Below are 18,531 nucleotides of genomic sequence, written 5' to 3' on the forward strand. Positions count from 1 at the left end.
GGAAAAGACCTGTTGGGATCCATTTTCTAATCAGAGCGCTTTTTTTTTTTTTTTTTTTCTTTCCAACCAGGCATGTATAGTTAAGAGGGCAAAGTAGGCTCTCGGAAGATATGGCGAGCTAATGCAAACAAACTGTAGGACAGTGGTGGGAAGAGAAATGCTCTCTGAGAGTTCAGGGGGAAGAAGATACCAAGAGAAGGCAGGCTCTGGCGACAGTTGGCAGGGGAGAGGGCTGGGGATAAGGAGAGGAGGGAAGCATGCGTCTGCAACCTCACGTGCAGGGCACGGGTGCACATCAGAGATGTGGAGAAGTGAGAGAGGAGGGACTTGGTTCTCCGGGGAAGCCTCCTCCGCCCTGCGGCAAGGGGGTGTGGTGCCGAGCCCGGGAAGACAGAGGCGCAGGCCGCCGAGGGTCCCCCAGCGGAGTGGGGCAGCGGGCTGGCGGGGCGGAGGAGGAGCCGGGGCGCAGATGGGCGTGGCGGGGGCGCGCAGGGCGGCGCAGGCTGAGGGCGGCGCTAGGACCCGCAGGCCGCCCCTCCGGCTCCCGGGAGGTTGATAAAGCGGCGGCGGCGTTTGACGTCAGTGGGGAGTTAATTTTAAATCGGTACAAGATGGCGGAGGGGGACGAGGCAGCGCGAAGGCAGCAGCCGCACCACGGGCTGAGGCGGCGGCGGCAGACGAGCGACGCGAGCGTCGGGGTGAACCACGTCTCGTCCACGACCTCCCTAGGTACGGGCCGACCGACGGGGCCGAGACCACGGGGCCTGCGAGTCGGGAGGGCCGGGCCGCTCGGGCTGGCGAGCCCCGGCCGCCCGGAGGGGTCCAAGTCAGCGGCTGGCTGGGCTCGCTCGGTTCTCGCCGCCGCGGCCGCTCGCAGGGCCTCGCCTCAGCCGCGCCCCGCGCTCCCCCGCGCGGCCTTCGAGGGCGGCCCGCGGCCTCAGCTCTCACAGCTGGCGGGTGAACGGGCGGGCGGGCGGCCCGGCCCCCTGCCCCCCGCCGCCGCCGCCGCGTGGCTGCCGCCGTGTCCGCCCCGACCCAAGGGGGCGGCCTCGAGCCGGGGCCGCGGGCCCGGGACGTGCGCCGAGGTCGGCGGCGGTGCGGGCTCGGGCACTCGCTGCCTTCGGTGCCTCGCGGGCCGGGAAGGGAGGGAGAGCGGGACGCGCCGGGCCCGCGGCGGTGGCGGTGGCGGTGGCGGCGGACGCGGGAACCGCTGGCACCTGGCTGCCAGGTCGCAGAGCTCGCCACACACACCCTTCCCGGTGGGAGCCGCAGTCCGCAGGCCCGGGCTGTGGCCCGGGCTCAGGTTCCCGAGCTCTCCGATCCGCCAGACCCATTCGCAGGAGTTGTGCTTGGCTGGGGTTCCGAGTGTTGGCTTAGGCTGTCACACTGGGGTTAGGAGCCCTGGGGCTGCCAGGCTTTGGCTTCAGGCTGAAAGTGTCTGGTGTGAAGTCACCTGATGTGTCGCGCCCGGGGTTTTGCTGAATGTGAGCTCCTACTGTATGTGTACATGGCGCCCCTGCCCCCTCGAAGACGCAGTTATGCTCGCTGCCAGCGCAGTGCTGTGTGTTGCGCTCACTCACAGCGCCCTTATTATTATTATTATTATTATTATTATTATTATTATTATTATTATTATTTAGGGGAGCTTAGCATTTGATCTTTTACGGTGGTATGAACTGAACGCATGAAGTCCTTGTTGAGAATTGTGATGGTGGCTAAAGGCATAAAGTTATTAGAAGGCGTATAAATTAGTAAAGCCTAGGATTGGATACTTGAGGTCAAGATAAGAGTATAGTAAACACACTGAGTATGAGATTGCTTTCATATTTCCTTTTTCACAATCTGATAAAGGTTTTACTGGGTGAAATTTAAAACATTTTGATTAAACATTAAGCACAGACATAGAAAACTTTAGATTACATTTCATCATGGACATATATCAGAGGTGAGAACAGGTTAGAAGTTTTCTATGAGAAAAAGAAATGTTACCCGTCAGCTACAAACACTTGCTAGAACTGACAACCCGGGTAGCCCTCTGCCCTTGAAATTACTCCCAGAAGGACTTTCACTTATTTAGGTGGCTGATGGTTGAATTTAAGTAAGTATTTATTTGTCCTGGAATGTGTGCGCACGCGTGTCTCTCTCTCTCTCTCTCTCTCTCTCTCTCTCTCTCTCTCTCTCTCTCTCTCTCTGTGTGTGTGTGTGTGTGTGTGTGTGTGTGTGTATGTGAATAGTTTGAGATGTAGTGTCAAAAATACCTTATGTGCTCATTAGGAAAAGCTTACATTTGATTCAGTCATGGTTAAGAGCATGTTTTTATGCTGTTGGACACTGAGAAGAGATGGGACTCTTGGGACTGTTGATAAATAGTGCTTGCCCAACATTTATGAAGTGTTCCTCTCTGCTGCTCATAGATTTTGGCTTTTCTTCTGGTGTGGAAGACTTTCACTTAATAGCCATTCCTATCACATGACTTCCCAAGACAGTCCCTGCACCTGCTAATTTGCTTCTGAGTCACCTATTAATGTGCTCCAGACCTAATAAACTCGTTAGGATTTGTGTCTAAGGTACCTCTATTTTGATGATGTCGAAACTCTTCCTCCTCCCTGTGCTTTTTAGAGCAGTAGTAATTGAGTTTGAAAGTAATAAAGTTTAAAAAGTTAGTTGGGGTGAGCCTGGTGTCACTTTAGTGACACAGACTTAGGAAGATGTCCTGTCCCTCTAAGAGAAGTGTTTGGGTTGGGTTTTTAGGAGTTTAGGATCTCTAGAAAACATGTTTCTTAGAAAATTTAGGACCGTTTTAGAATTTATTCACCATGAAATATAAACTTAGGGATTTCATAAAGTTAACAATTAAAATTTTAAGTACAAGGAACCTAATATTTTCAAGGTTTCTGGTGTTGATGGTCTCATATCTCACTTAGATGAAGGCAGGAACCTTTCTGCAGCTGGTACCAGGGGGCTCCCAAGAGTGACAAGAAGGCAACCAGATGATGATGCTGTAGTTGAAGACACTTTTTAAAATGTGAGGCATATTTACAAATTCTTATTTGTGGGAGACATTTGACATACAAATGTGAGTCAAGCTTGTTTTCAAGCAAGCTCTCAAAGTTAAAAGCCAGACATACTGCATAGAAGTAGACTTACTTTTTTTCCTTTTATGTTTGTTTTTTGACTTTATAAGGAATGTTTTCTCTGGGGAAAGTACAGAGAAATAATTTTAATTTCTCTTTTCCTCCTTAAATGCAGTGGTATTCTGATATTGTAGCCATTTGAGGTTTTTAAAGCCCAGGTGTGTTACTTCATAGAAATTGGTGTTTTTTACCTTAAGGAAGATAGATGTGACCGCAGAATAAATGAACTTGATCCCACAATAAATTCATTTCTGAAGTTTTGTCTTATCTTTTAGTCTCTTTTGCCACCAAGAAATGGAACAGTTGAAGGCTTTCTCTGTTGTTTTAAAAGTGGTAGAAAAAACACCAGCCTGAACATTTAATGACAACCAGGTACTATTTGGTGCTTTACAAAGCACTTCAGCCCTGCTGCATTTTATTTTTTAAAACCCCCTCCTCCCTTTCGGGAGGGAGTTCAGTCACTATTCCCATGGGAGAGTGTGCTGTTCTCTAGTCACAGAAACTTCACAGATACTTGATCCATTCCTCCCTACATTTAGAGGAGGTGGGGGCCCTTCACTGGATTGCCGCATGTGATTAGAGATGACTGAGTAAATAAAGTTTAAAATGCTAACTGGGAAGGCGTATGTAAGGCAGTATCCAAGGGAGAGTGTAGACAATTCAGTAAGTGTGCTGGACTGTTTTTGTTTGCTTTTCATGTGATAAGTACTTAAGATTGAACCCAGATCTTTGCCCACAGAGGCCAGTGTTTGTCATGGAACTGTATTAGCTATACTACCCTAACTAGACTTGAAATTAAAAGTAGGTGGGTAGAGGTAGATGTTGTAGAAAGTAGAAAAATCAATGAAGTAGAGCAGTCTAATGTTAGGGACATCGAGGGTCAAAGTGTTCAGATGTACCAGCTGTTTAGTTTTCAAGTGATTGCTACATATATCTGTCTCTTTGTGTGTGTACTCACCAGATAGAATTTGTAGTGAATTCGTGATTTGCAGTACTTACTCTGGGATAAATGCCTATACAGTGTTGGTTTTATGGGTATATATAACTTCTAGAAATGACATTTAAGTTAGGGAAGACTAACTTAATAATCTGTCACTTTCCCAATGAGATAATATGATTAAGTTGTACATGGTTTTCTGGCCAGTACAAGTAGAATATAGTGGGTTTACTTCCTAACTTTAGTTTTATGAAAATTATTTCAAAAACCTGTATCTCTGATGGATACTAGTCTAACCAGTTAGTGGCAGCCCACATAGCCTACTGCCAGAACTCCAGCTGGAGAGACACCAATCTGATGAAAGATGGTTATCTAGAAACTTCCAGTATATTTCATCTTTTTCTTTTGTTTCTTTTAAAACGTCCAGTTTTGGCCACGGGCTTTAATTGTAGAGAAGGATAGTGTTGTAGGGAAGAAGGATTCCATAGATTGTGTGACTCCTACATTTTGAAGCCGTATTGGGAAGCAGATGACAGAGTATGTGTTTGTAACCTTTTAAAACTTATTTGTGTATGTCTTAGTTTGCTTTCTATTGCTGGGTTAAAACACTGATTACATTCCATCACTGAGGGATGCCAAGGCAGGAACTCCAGCAGAGACCATGGAGGAACACTGTCTACTGCCTTGCTCACTATGGCTTGCTGGGTGTTTTTGTTTGTTTGTTTGTTTGTTTTTTTGTTTTTTTTCTGTATACCACCCAGGACCACTGTTTAGGAGTGGTACCACCTCCAGTGGACTGGGCCCTTCCACACCAATCATTAATCAAGAAAATGTCACACAGACATGCCTATAGGCAATATGAGGGAGACATTTTCTCAATTGAGGGTTCTTCTTCCCACATGACTCTAGCTTGTGTCAAGGTGACAAAGTAAGTAGCACTGTACATGTGCACACATGCCTATTGGCCAGAGAACCACTTGTAGTGAGTTGCTTCTCTCCTACCATGTGGGGTCTCAGGATCAAACTCAAGGTCTTCAGGCTTGGTGGCAAGCCCTCTTACTCAAGGCATCTCCCCAGTCCTAGTATGGGTTATAATAGGCTTTGAAGATTGGGTGGGTCTTAGATATCGAAGTATTAGACTTACATCTTGATAGGCAGTGTGTTGTTTAATCCTTCTACAAAATAATTAAGCACTCTAGAAAATTTATAGCATTCTTGAAATTCTTTATTTCTAAGGATTTTCAATATAAAAGAGGCTTAAAAGTATTTAAAAGCAACTGGAGGCTACAGGAAAATCCAATTGTGTTAAGCTTGTTTGATAACAAAAGAATATGGGCTATTTTTCTGTAATTAACTAGAACAAAGAATTGATCTCAAGCGACTGAATAATTTTTGGAGAAACTCAGTAGCCCAAAAGTGGCTCAGGAACTCTGAGCAGTTTTCTCCCTTGTTTTTGAGCAGGTGTATTTATTTACACCATAGAATCCTGACATGGACCCTAAAATTGTCTTGGAACAAAAGAAAGAGTCCAGTGGGAAATTGACTTTTTGGTTTTGTTTTAGTTTTTTGAGGCAGGGTTTCTCTGTGTAACCTGCGGCTGCCCTTGAACTCACTCACCCAAGTACTGGAATCTAAGATAGGTGTGCTACCACACCTGGCTAAGGGGAAACTGGTTTTTTAAATCCTGTCTCTCCCCCCCCCCTTCAGATTAGTTACGTTTTATCTAGTTTGAAGGATAGTTATTCCCTTCTTTTTGTAACCAGTTTCATAGTAGACATTTGCTGGTATTGTGACAATGAGTATGTTCAGCTTTTGAACTGCTGCTGTAATACACACACACACACACACACACACACACACACACACACACACACACACACACACACACACACACACACACACACACACACACACACACACGGAGTGGGGAGGAGCTGGAGGGGAGAGTACAAAATGGAATTCTGTGTCTTAAATTTCTTTAAGCCTTGAGATTTGTCATGATAACTCTGTTCTGAATTGAAGTCCAAGTCTCTCTGTGTATGCGCAGAGCGCTTGTGCGTGCGTGCACTGGCTAAATGATTACAACAGATTTGTTATTCTTTAACTACTAACTACCACAAAGTTGTTTTTTGGGCCAAACAGGGAATTGTTATTTGTATAAGTCAAGGAGACCTTTTCTGCTTTTTTATTTATTCTTCCTGACTGGGCTATAAAACCGTGTAGACTTGGTACCAGTATTATTTTTGGAAGTGGAAATGATGTATATTGTCACTTAATAAAGGCTTTTATGAAAACATAGTGCCTCTTATAAAAATATGGAATAATTTTAATGTTGCCTCATTGTCTAGGCCAAAGAAGAGCATTGATGATTGTGCTCTTGTATGTATGTTTGCCCATTTTTACTGTCACCTTGGGCGTTGGGCTTCTTGCCATAGATCAAGCTCTTCTGATTGCCTTCTGTCTGATCTCTCTGGTTTTAGACTCCTTTACAATTCTCACTCACCACTTACAGTTTATCTTAGCGTAGCTTTGATCTTGTCAGTCCTCTGCTCCAATTTTTTTTTTTGTGGCTGTCCTTAGGGATAATGCCCTGTATTCTTAGCCTTCAGTTTTAAGGTTAGCCTTCACTTGCCCTCTCTAGAGACAGAAAGATGTCCTTATCTCTAGGAGTCTTCATTGACAACCTGACTTTTTTTTTTAAGACTTTCTTTTTATTTATTCAATGTGTCTTTCACATCATTCATCTTGATCCCATTCATTTGCTCATCCCTTTGCATATGCCCTCTGCTCCTGTTACCCCCTCGCATCAAATAAAACAAAATTTAAGAGAAAAAAAAAGAAAGATAAAGGAAAAAAAATAAAATTCTCATTTTGGATGCTGCAGTGTGACACAGTGAGTCACGAAGTAAACCCTTTTGTCCCTATATCTTCACTTGCAAGTGTTTGTTGGTTCTAGTGCCTCTGGTTTCTGCTACACTATTGATGCTGGGCCCTCACTGGGATTCTTCTTGGTTATCCTGTTGTTGACCTATTTTGTGGAGATCCTGCAGCTTTGGGTCTGTGGGTCAGGCCCTTCATGTGCTCCAGCAAATCACAGATGGGATGGATGACAACCTGATTTTAAGTAATTTAAAATAGTGCTGCCAGCACATCCAGGAGCTTAAGTATATTTTTAAATCATAAATTCATCTAATACTTGTCTGTTGTTTAAAGAACTGGTCAGGACTTCATGGCAGTTTTTGGAAAAAATAATTTGTGTCTACACATAATCTATTTTACATTTTTCCTCATCTAGTTCCATAAATGCATAAAAGGATTTTATGCCATAGTGTTCTTTAAGTGGGAACAGCAAAAAAAAAAAAAAAAAAAAAAAAGTATGGCATCAGTTGCTGGTTGCTATGGAAACAGGCTAGATTTCAAATGGAAGATAATATGAATCTTATAGGAAAAACAATTCTTTGTTTCCTGGGTTGAGTATAGTGAAGGAGATAAACTATATTATATACTTTCCAGAGCATTTTTAAGGTCTAGTGTACTGTGTTCCTGACTATCAAGCCGAACTAGTGGGGGGAAAGTATGAGAATTGACATAATGATAAATCCTTTTCTGGAGTATGAACCTCCCACCCCCATCCCTCCACCCCCTCACCTCCCATTTACATTATAGTTCTAGTTTTCTAGAGAAAAAAATTAACTTTATAAATTCCTACTGTTTTTTTTTTTTTTTTTGAGCAAATAGAGTTAAAATGCTTTCCAGTGCCCGATTGGCTAATAGCTGCTTGTCTCCTTCAATAAAGCATTTAGTTGAAGTTCAGGTTTGTGTGCTTGTCAGTATCCTATCCCAGACTGCACCAGGCTGGGAGGCAAGTTCCAGCACTACCATAGACGCTCACTCTGGAGCAGTGTTTCCAGTACTGGCTACAGCATGTTGACATTTTAAAGTACTCTTTCCATCCCCCCTCCCACCCCCCCACCCACCTTTAAGTACAGGTTGTTTTAGTTTTTTGTTTCTTGTGCTTCTGATATACTCAATAGTTTGGCTTTGGTTGAATCGGAGAATCAGCAGTCTCCAGGAAGAATGGAGCTTATGGTCTAACCTGAAAATGCCCCCTTCTTTGAATACTTTGTTTGAACATTATTAGAGACTAGCTGAAATAAGTGTAAATGCATGACATTTGTATACCAACCTCCAGTAAAACATTGTGACCTTTGTTATCCGTATGTTTTTAGGATTATGAGTTTTGGCCTCATCTTGAAGTTAATTACAAACTCAGGTTTTCAACCTCCACCTTAGGTTTAAGGAGTCAGAATGCATTTTTAACAAGATCCTTAGATTTGTATTAAAATTTTGAGAATGGGGCTAGAGAGATGACTCAGCAGTTAAGACCACTGGCTGCTCTTCAGAGGTCCTGAGTTCAATCCCCAGCAACTGTATGATGGCTCACAACCATCTATAATGGGATCTGATGCCCTCTTCTGGCATGCAGGTGTATATGCAGATAGAGCACAGATATTATACATAAAATAATCCTAAAAAGAAAGAAATAAAAAATAAAAACATGTATGAATTTTGGGAATGACTGCTGTAGAAGATATAAGTCATGATCTAGTCTCCTGCCTACAACATTAGTCATGTAGTTTTAGAATAAGAGAATTGCATTACACAGTCTATAAAGTACTTGGCATTTAAGTATAGATGCCAGTTTTTAAGCACGTGTATTAGCATTTCAGTGTATGTATGACCTATAAGCCATGTCTTCTAGGGATTATATGTGTAGTTTATTGATGCTTAAGACCCTCCTAGGACTAGGAAAATGCCCCTTCTTTCCTAATAAGAAAGGCTCAAAGAATTCTTTAAGAAATTAAGTATAAGTAACTTAGAATTAAATAAGAACTATTATTTTTTAGTTTTTTTTTTAAGTAGGCAAGAGATTTCTTAATTGTCGCCAGGAGGAAATACTTTAAATTGAAGTGTTAGAACTGAAGGACAGCCCCAGTTTTTAAATATTTATTTATTTATTTTGTGTGTATGTATATCTGTGTTCTGTCTCAGTGTCTGTGTGTGGGTAGGTACATTTGAGTGCAGGTGCCTGGGAGGCCTTGTATCCCATTACTGGTGGAGTTGGAGTTGCTGGTGGGGTTGTGAGCTGCTTGCCTGGGTGTCTAGTCAGCTCAGGTCCTCTCCAATAGCAGTTCATGCTTTTAAGCTCCGAGCTATTTCTGCAGCTTCAGGTTTCAGTCATACTGGTATAATTTTTCTGAAGTTGCCATAGAAGTGGACAATACTGATTAGGTTGTTTTTGTTCTGCAGAATGATTTTTAAATTGGTAGCATTGATTCTATTAAGAAACGAAAATGCTAAAAGGAATTTGGCAGAATCCGATTGATTAAAAAATATGCCTTGCTGAGATAATTTACATAAAATCCCCTGATTTAGTAGTATATTTGGATAAGTTTTGACAAATGTATAATTTATAACCTGAAATCCTGATGCAGAATAATACCTCAAAAGTTTTTTTAAAAGTTAATAGTCAATACATTTGTTCTCATTATCCTTACATAATCATTATATAATGACACACACACACACACACACACACACACACACACACACACACACACAAATCATATTATTATGTAGTCAATATGTTTATTCCCAGCTCCTGGTAAGTACTAATCTGTGATTGTGGTTTTGCTTAATTCAAGAATTTTATAAAATAAAATCATACAGTATGTATGCATGGCATCTTTCACTTAGTATACAAAATGTTGTTTAGGCTTACTTGTGTTTTTAATGTGTATATTTATATACATATATATGTGTGAATGTATGTATATGATCCATTTTTGCATTGCCAAGTAGCAGTTTGTTTTATGGATTTAACAGTTTATTTACTTTCTAGTATATGAACAAATATTTGGGTTATTTCCAGATTTTGGATATTATGAATAAATCTGCTGTGAACATTTGTGTTTAAGTCTTTTGTTGTCTTATGTTCTCACTTCTAGCTACGTAGGGGTAGGTATGATTGCTGACAGGTATTTAGCTGTATTCTGTTGTCTGGTAATGCTAGCTGGTATGCAGTAGTATTTTGCTGTGGTTAAAGAATTTATACTTCCTTAACACTTAATAGCATTGTGTTTCAGTTTACTATTTGTGTATCTTCTTTAAATTGTGTGGTAGAAATGTTATGTATAAAAAAAAGAAATGTATATTTAAAAATAATTTTTAGTTGAGTAAGAGTTTCTGTGTATTCTGAGTATTAGATTCTGATGTCTACTTATGAGGGATATGGTTTATAATTTTGTTTTCTATTGTCTTTGTCTGGTTTTGATATCAGTAATAATTTTGGCTTCATGAAGTGTACTGGAAAGAATTCCTTTTCCTTCTCTCCTAGAAGAGTCTATAGAATTGGTTTTATTTCTTGGAAGTTTGGCATAATTAACTGAAGCCATCTGTACCTAGCTTTTTCTTTGAAGGCATTCAGTGGATTTGATCTTAAAGCTGACTCTGTTTAGTCTTTCATACTAGTGAGTACCTTCTTTTAGTCAGCCAACTGTTAGTGAATTTCATTTTTTTTGTCTTTAAAAAAAATCTTTGCTTTTATGTGTATGGGTGTTTTGTCTGAATGTGTGTCCATGCACCACTTTTGTACCTGATGTCTGTGGAAGCCAGGAGAGGGTGTCGACAGTCAGATCACCTGGAACTGGAGTTACCGCTAACCTGGCTCCTCTGGAAGAGCAGACAGTGTTCAGACCTGCAAGCCATCTCTCTCTCCCCTCGGCTAACAAATAACAGGCTTAAGTCTGATTGTTAGTTCCTGTAGGTGTATTGTTTCTAGATGGGTTTCTTTTAGGAAATCTATTTTATTCTGTGTTACATGTAATTTAATTTGAAAGTGATAATTGGAAAAATATTCAGTATTCGGCATATTGAATAATGATTATGTTTTTAGTACTACTGCAGTTTTTTAAAGGAATTTTCTCAACTGAATTGGCTAGTCTGATGGAGGTGCCATGTGTCTTTTATAGCTCTTCCAGGAATAGATAGAATAAAACAAACTTAGGAGATACCCTTTCCTTGGTCGATGAGCAGCTTCAGAGGACTGACTACATTATTCCAAAATTTTAGCATTATTTCTTAATTATTAACTGGTTATTATTTTTCTTGTTAGTGTTCTAAAACTTTGTAGTAACCATCAGTCAACAAACATTTCCTTTAAATGTTTGATTCCCCCTTTTGCTTGTTTGTTTTTTGAGACAGGGTTTCTCTGTAACAGCTCTGGCTATCCTGGAACTTGATTTGTAGACCAGGCTTTTCTCCCTCACTTTGAAAGTACTTTATTGATGAATTCCTTTTAGTGAGAGTCTAGTAATTCAGATAAGTTTTCTTTGAAAGCATTCATTGTTCTTTTTTGCTTGGCATTGTAGCTTGGTATTGTAGTTTAGCATAATGCATTCACTTCATGAGAAATTATATTTTGTTGTGTTACTCTCAAATAGTAAAAAAGTAATTCCCTTTTAACATCTAGGTAATATCACTGGAAAACTCCTCAGTTTATCTTTAATGGCACTCGTCTCTCATACTTTGCACTAAAAACATACTCCTTTGAGAGCTTGCCTCCCAGTATTTAAGCTTTTTATAGATTGCAGATTAAAGTGTGCCTGAATCATTACTGCTTTGGTTCTGTTTGGGTTTTTTGCTTTTGGTTCCTTGCATTTGCTGATAGGCATCGTATCATCATCATGATCAACCTGTTGGTTTTCATAGAAATGACTGGCGATTGCACTGACCTAGAGAGCCACACTACCTCCCGATGGGCCATCTTGTTCTTTAGAGCTATGCTGTGCTGAGATGATTGTCCAAGGCTGGAAGATAACTTCTGCTCTTTCATTTCTTATTTTTCAAAGTTTAAAATAGCACTGCACATTTCCAGAGTGACAGTTGGTTTACTTTTAAACAGTTTGACATTTGAGACTTACCGTTTCTGTTTTTAAAATACTAAGATAACAAAGTAAAAAAAAAAAATCCAAAAATTGAAGAAAATGTTCATTGCTTTTAAAATTATTTTTCAGCTCTGTCCTCCTTTTGGGACTCATAGTTACACGTTGGATGCTGTGCCACACTTCTCTGAGACTTAGTTTGTCCTTCATTCTTTTTTGACTCTTGCTACTCAGGTTAGAGAATGTCTTCAGATGTTTTCAGACTTTGCTGCTTTCCGTTCCTTTTGTCTATTCAGTGAATATTATATTATTCAGTTTTAGATTTTTCTTTTATTTCTGTTGATGTAGTATGTTTATGTATGTGTGCTCACACATGGGTGTGTGTGCACACTCACACGTGTGCACAAGAGCATGAGCGAACACACAGAGACCAGTGGTTGATATGTCTTCCTTAGTTGCTATTTATTTTTGAGATAGGGTCTCTTACTGAACCCGGAGCTCACCAGTTTGTCTGGCTGGATAGGATCTTGCTACTGCTCACCCAGTGCTAGGATTATAGATGTGTGCCTGGTGGTTTTTTTTGTGGGTGCCAGAAATCCAGACTCTGATGATTGTGTGGCAAGGATTTTGTGTTTATACTACATTTCTTTTGCATGTGTCTGGGTATGTATTTGGTGTAGGTGTGTATATGTGTGCATGTATGTGTTTGGAGACCAGAGGCTGATAATGGGTATTTTTCTCAGTTTCTTCTCCATCTTATTTTTTGAGACAAGATCTTTGAGACAAGACTGGTCATATTATATTAAGCATTATAGAGTCTGGAGTTTCACTCAATTTTTGTTGTGATAAAAATTAGCCTCTGATACTTTATGATCATTCAGAATTGATAAATTAGGGTTCATTCTTGGTGTTGTATATTAAAAAAAACTGAGAAGGACCTTCCTCATTGTTTGTATTAAATTTCTTTTGTGTGTGTTAACGTGTGGACATGTATGTATGAGCCTGGAACTCAGCGATTTGAATAGTCCCACTGGCCAGAAAGCCCCAGGAATCCTTCTGGTTCCTGCTCCTCAGGCTAGGATTTCAGGCCTATCCCATGTTCTGGGCCTCTTTTGCATTGGTGCAGTGGATCTGAACTCTGGCTGATTCCCCAGCCCCTATACTATATTTCAAAACTGCACCCTACTTATCTTTTCAAGTCCTGTTTTTAGGGTTTGTTTGGACTTTGTTTAGATAGGATTGTATTTAAGGACAAAGTCCTTAATTCTGACTCAGGACTTTTCTAGTGTTTTAGCCTGAGGTTTGATGTGTCACACCCACAACTACTTCAGTTGGGCCTTATATAGAGACATGTTCTCCTGCACCTGTGAGGTAGTTGCCCTTGCCCAAAGGCTTCTGGTTGCTTTGTCTCTAGTGCTCCCTCCACCTTACAGATTCCCACTGCTTTAGTACTTGCCGACTCAGATTTGCTTGTGCTCAGTTCTACACTGTAGTTAGGAAATTGTTCCTACCTAAGGGATTGGAAATGAGCATATAGTGCTCACTTTATGAGTGTCTTTCTTAGGGATTGCTGTTTTGTGTTGCCATGCTGGCCAGGGTTTGGAAGAGAGATGCCTTTTTGTTGATTGCTGTTTGTGCAGAGTGACTGTCTCACACTATTAGTGACTTCGTATTTCCAGTTCCTTATGTGCCCAGTTACTTACAGTTTACAAAACAGCAAAGCACAAGAGGGCTAGCCAGTTGGTTCAGTGGTTAAGAGCACTGGCTGCTCTTCCAGAGGACATAGGTTCAATTCCCAGCACCCACATAGCAGCTCATAACTGTCTGGAATTCTACTTCCAGGGGATCCCACACCTTCATCCAGACATACATACATGCGGGCAAAACACCAATGCAGATAAGATAAAAATAAATAAATCATTAAAAAAAAAAGCAGACCAAAAGCAAACAAACGCAAAAGAAGAATTGGGGCCGGTTCCTACCACTTTATCTGCTTTTTCCTCACTATGTTATGCTGATTTTTAAATTATCCTAAGGGGCTGGGGAGGAGTTCATCAGTTAAACTCTGTTCAGTTCATCTGTTCAGTTCCCAGCACCACTTCATGTGTCCCAGAAATACAGATAACTCAACTCCAGGGGATCTAACGCCATTGGCCTCTGCAGGCTCTTGCACTGACAAGCACATACCCACACAGTACTAACACACACAAACACTTAAAGATAACAAAAGATCTTAACCATTTTTAATTTTTAATAGTGTATATGTATTTTAGGCTACCTAATATGTCATTTGTGGCTAGAAGTTGGTCCATTTTCCAGTTTTGAGACACTCTATTAATTTTGTACTACTAGAAATAACACTGGAAAACAAACTTGTACATATTTGTTAACACCTTTGTTTATCCTTTGTTTATTCCTTTATAGCATGTTCCTAGAAATAGGGGTTCCAAGGTATAATCTCTTGGAAGTTTTAAGAAGCATGCACTAGAGGCAGGTGGATCTCTGGAGTTCGAGACCAGCTTGGTCTACAAGAGCTAGTTCCAGGACAGGCTCCAAAGCTACACAGAAAAACCATGTCTTGAAAGACAAAAAAAAAAAAAAAAAAAAAAAAAAGCAATAGAATGAGCTCTTGAATACTTACGTGATATCCTTAAATTTGAACATGGAATGTAAATGTTAAGGTCTAAAGACCAGACTTTAAAGTACTTGCTTTTGTCAGATAACTAATGTTTTCAATGAACTAAGCAGACTTAGCTTTATTTTATAAAAGTTGTTTTAACATTGTGTTTGAAATTTGAATAACCTAAAAGATACTTCCATTGTCTCTGAAAAGAGTACTCTGTTCTATTTCTGTAATTTAGGTTTGGGTTGGTATAATACAGCTAACATTAGCAGCATTTTATCTTAATACAGATTGGGAACATATTTTTATTGCCTTATAATTAACTTATAGTTGGTGATAGAGATAGGTCGTCTCTGAACTAATGCATTTTGCTATTGGAATCCATGTGAATAGATATATTTGGTAGACTTAAGAGTAAAAAGGTAGGTATCTTTTAAAGTAGATTTTATTTCTTAGAGCAATTTTAAGTTCAAGCAAAACTGAGTAGAAAGTACAGTTTCTAAATGCCTCCTCCTTATACCGACATTCTGTGTTACAGTAGTTCATTTATTACATTAACCTTCGCTGATGTATTATTATCCAGGATGGATACTTCACATTAGAATCCACTCTTAGAGCTGTACATTTTAATTAACATTTTTAAAGTTAATCAATTTGTAAACATGTAATGAGTGCATTCACAATTATTGTTTCACACCCTAAAACATCCCTCTGCTCTGCCTATTCCTTTCCTTGCTCTGAATCTCTGGCAGCCATTTTTTAAGAATTAAATAAGACAGGTGGTGTGTGTGTGTGTGAGAGAGAGAGAGAAGAGAGAGAGAGAGAGAGAGAGAGAGAGAGAGAGAGAGAGAGAGAGAGAGAGAGAGAGAGAGAGAGAGAGAGTGCACTGGAGAACCAGAGCAAGCTAGCATGAGTTCACACAGTTAACCTTTGCTTGCATGCATGTGGAAGTCAGAAGAACTGTGGTGAAGTTGGCTTGTGCTTACTTCTGTGGGTTCTGGGGTTGAACTCAGGCTGTCAGGTTTGTGCACCAAGTGCGTTTACTCACTGAGCCACCTCCCTGGCCTTGAATCTCATATCAGGTACTCTCCTAGGTGTTAGGAGACAGCTAGTCAACAGGATGAGTGGTGATGCACACATTCCCAGGAGGTACACATGCAAATGTTATTTTAGAAAAGGACTATGGGGGCGGGGCACTGTTTCAAAGTGACTGGGAGGAATCTGTAACTTTGAGTGAGTGAAAGACCACACTAAGGAGATAACTGTTGTTAACCTGGAAGGAGGTGTAAATTTCTAAGGTCAGCATTCTATACAGAGGGAGCTTCTGTACAGGATAAGATTCTAAGGTGAGAAGCAGGTCTGTTTGCTGAAGGGACGCCAGGAAGGCCAGAGGGCTGGGCCTTTGGGGATGGACAGCAGTGTTGTAGGATGGATGAGAGGGAAGCAGAGGCTTGATCTCAGCACTCTGGTGCCTATGACAAGGAAACTAAGAATTTTCTTTTTTATTGTTTTAAGTTTTCTTTGGTTAAAGTACAGTGAGAGTTTATCAGTATTTTAGCTGTTTAGGAGGGGATACATATATGTAAATATTCAAAAGATATATTAAAATTAACAGAGTATAGGAACATTACATTTAATTAGGGGCCTTAGGGGATTTTTTTTTTAATTCTTGGAAATGACATTTAAGTTGAAACTTGGGTACTATGAATTGATTAGGGGTTAACATGGAGAAGAGTGTATGATACTCCATGCAGAGGAGTATCAAGACTAGACAGACCTTACCTGTGTGAAGACTGAAGGAAGACTGGCTTGGCTTACAGAGGGGAGAGCTGCATCACATGACAATAGAGAGATGGGCAGCTTGTAAGACAGATTTTAATGAGAGTAATGAGCAGATATAGAGATGTATTTAGTCTTCTGGTCAAGGTTGGATTTTAGGGAGGGGATCACGTGTGTTTCTGATGTAGACCAATAAGATGTAAATATGACATACATGAGATAAAGGATGGTGGGAGGGACAGGCCTTATTAAAGGCCAAGGGAAAAGGGTGTATGTTAAGGATGGACCCAGATTTATGCCTCAGCAACAAGTATGTGGTGATAGTAGTATGTAGACACAGATTGAGTGAAAGTCACAACAGTATATGTGGTGTGTTAGTGTGTAGACACAGATTGAGTGAAAGTCACTACAGTGTTTTGGCATTTCAAAGTGTAAAAGTTCCTGTTGGAGTATTTTAAATGACTTTTACCTTAGGAGCAAACACCCATAGTGCTTACTGTGTACCACACTACTTAAGTTCCATTTAACGCTGATGACAACCTTATGAGGGAAACATGTGGTTGCCATTTATTTACAGATGAGAAATAGGCACAGGGAAGCTCTCATGTCAATATGGAAATTTTACATTCTCCTGCTGGTGTTAACCTCTAATTAAGCTTGGAAACTTAATCACACAATTTGCATACTGTTTTGGCACTTATCTGGTCTTTCCTAATGGTTTCTTGGGATTTTTAGCTGTCTGTACCTGTCTTGAAAAGCTAACTTTTGTGAATTCAAATATCCTAATGGGCTCAGCCAAATGTTATTGAAACAGGAAATGATAATGCCCTCTTTAATTAAATGTTGATTGCTTTTACTTCTGCAGACTCGCTTGTTCTCTGTAGTGCATTATCACCACTCAAAGCACATTTTGAAATGATGTTGATTTAGGTGTATAGTGTTAAAGGTGCCTTTCGATATGACCAGGAGGCAAATCAGATAAGCTAGATGTTTCTTTCTGTTAAGAAATCCTTAATAGGGCTGGAGAGATAGCTCAGAGGTTAAGAGCACTGACTGCTCTTCTAGAGGTCCTGAGTTCAATTCCCAGCAACCACATGGTGGCTCACAACCATCCGCTGTGAGATCTGGTGCCCTCTTCTGGTGTGCAGATATACATGGAAGCAGAATGTTGTATACATAATAAATAAATAAAATCTTTACCAAAAAAAAAAAAAGAAATCCTTAATATAGATAGAAGCGCTGATCTGTGGATGGTGTCTATGTGGGAAATGTGTTGTTGACTAATATGTTCTACTAAGTTAGAGTCATTGCATGGAACACAGTAAGTATCAGAGGTCTCCTTAGAGTGGAAATTGACACTTAGTGGACAGGCTTAAGGGAGTGTGGCTTATAGTTTTTGATGTAGGAACGTTGATAAGGTCTCAGTGTTAACCTAATTGCTACATGGCATCAGGAGGTTGGTAGAGAAACTGAGCAAGGTACATATGAAGAGTTATTAGATACTTTTAGTATTTTAAAGAACAGAAAACTAATCTTTGGGCAGTTGTCTCAGTTTACATTTTCTGTAGTTATTTTTCTGCAAAAGTTACCTTATCGTGGTGTGTGGTAGTGAACAAAGGAACAGTCCAGTTGTTCATAGAAGCTACATATTCTTAAAGTTGTGGCTATGGTGTTTGAGGAAAAAGTCCAGTGGACAATGGCACCTGGCATCTCAGTGGCTGTTTTTCTCCACTAAAACAGTCCTGTGTACTTTGCTTTGGCAAGGGAGCTTATGTAAGCCTTACTTGGAAAATTTGGGACTTGTTAGCTTTATTGGGTCACGTTTGGACACTCCCTAGAGTCGTAACTTTACATTTCAAATTCCAGAATGAAAATCACTAAAATCTATATGCTTTAATCTTTGTGCTGTGAAGTCATTTTCTAGGTGATGGATTAAAGGAGAGTTGAACTCTAAAGTATGAGGTGAAGCTGATTTTTGCCCGTGTCTGAGAAGTGTTTGCAGAGTGCTGCAGTGCTGGAGAGCAGCTGTTGCTCACTGTTAGTGGGTCAGTCAATTCAGCAGAGATAGAGGACCTAGTGTAGATGCTTCTGGATCTCTGTATAAAATGGGAAATC

At 40.4% G+C, this 18,531-nt stretch overlaps 1 protein-coding gene across 2 annotated transcripts in view; it reads left to right on the forward strand.

The window, feature by feature from the left end:
- Positions 1-573: 573 nt before the first annotated feature.
- Atl2 (atlastin GTPase 2) overlaps positions 574-18,531 on the forward strand; it is a 42,809-nt gene continuing 24,851 nt past the window's right edge. For both annotated transcript variants that reach the window (XM_027426030.2, XM_027426031.2), the window contains exon 1: positions 574-729. In XM_027426030.2, the coding sequence (XP_027281831.1) occupies positions 612-729 (118 nt within the window). In that variant the 5' untranslated portion in view covers positions 574-611. The remainder of the gene's footprint in view (positions 730-18,531) is intronic.

The sequence above is a fragment of the Cricetulus griseus genome, chromosome 7 (genome assembly GCF_003668045.3).
Source record: "Cricetulus griseus strain 17A/GY chromosome 7, alternate assembly CriGri-PICRH-1.0, whole genome shotgun sequence".
Classification (NCBI taxonomy): Eukaryota; Metazoa; Chordata; class Mammalia; order Rodentia; family Cricetidae; genus Cricetulus; species Cricetulus griseus.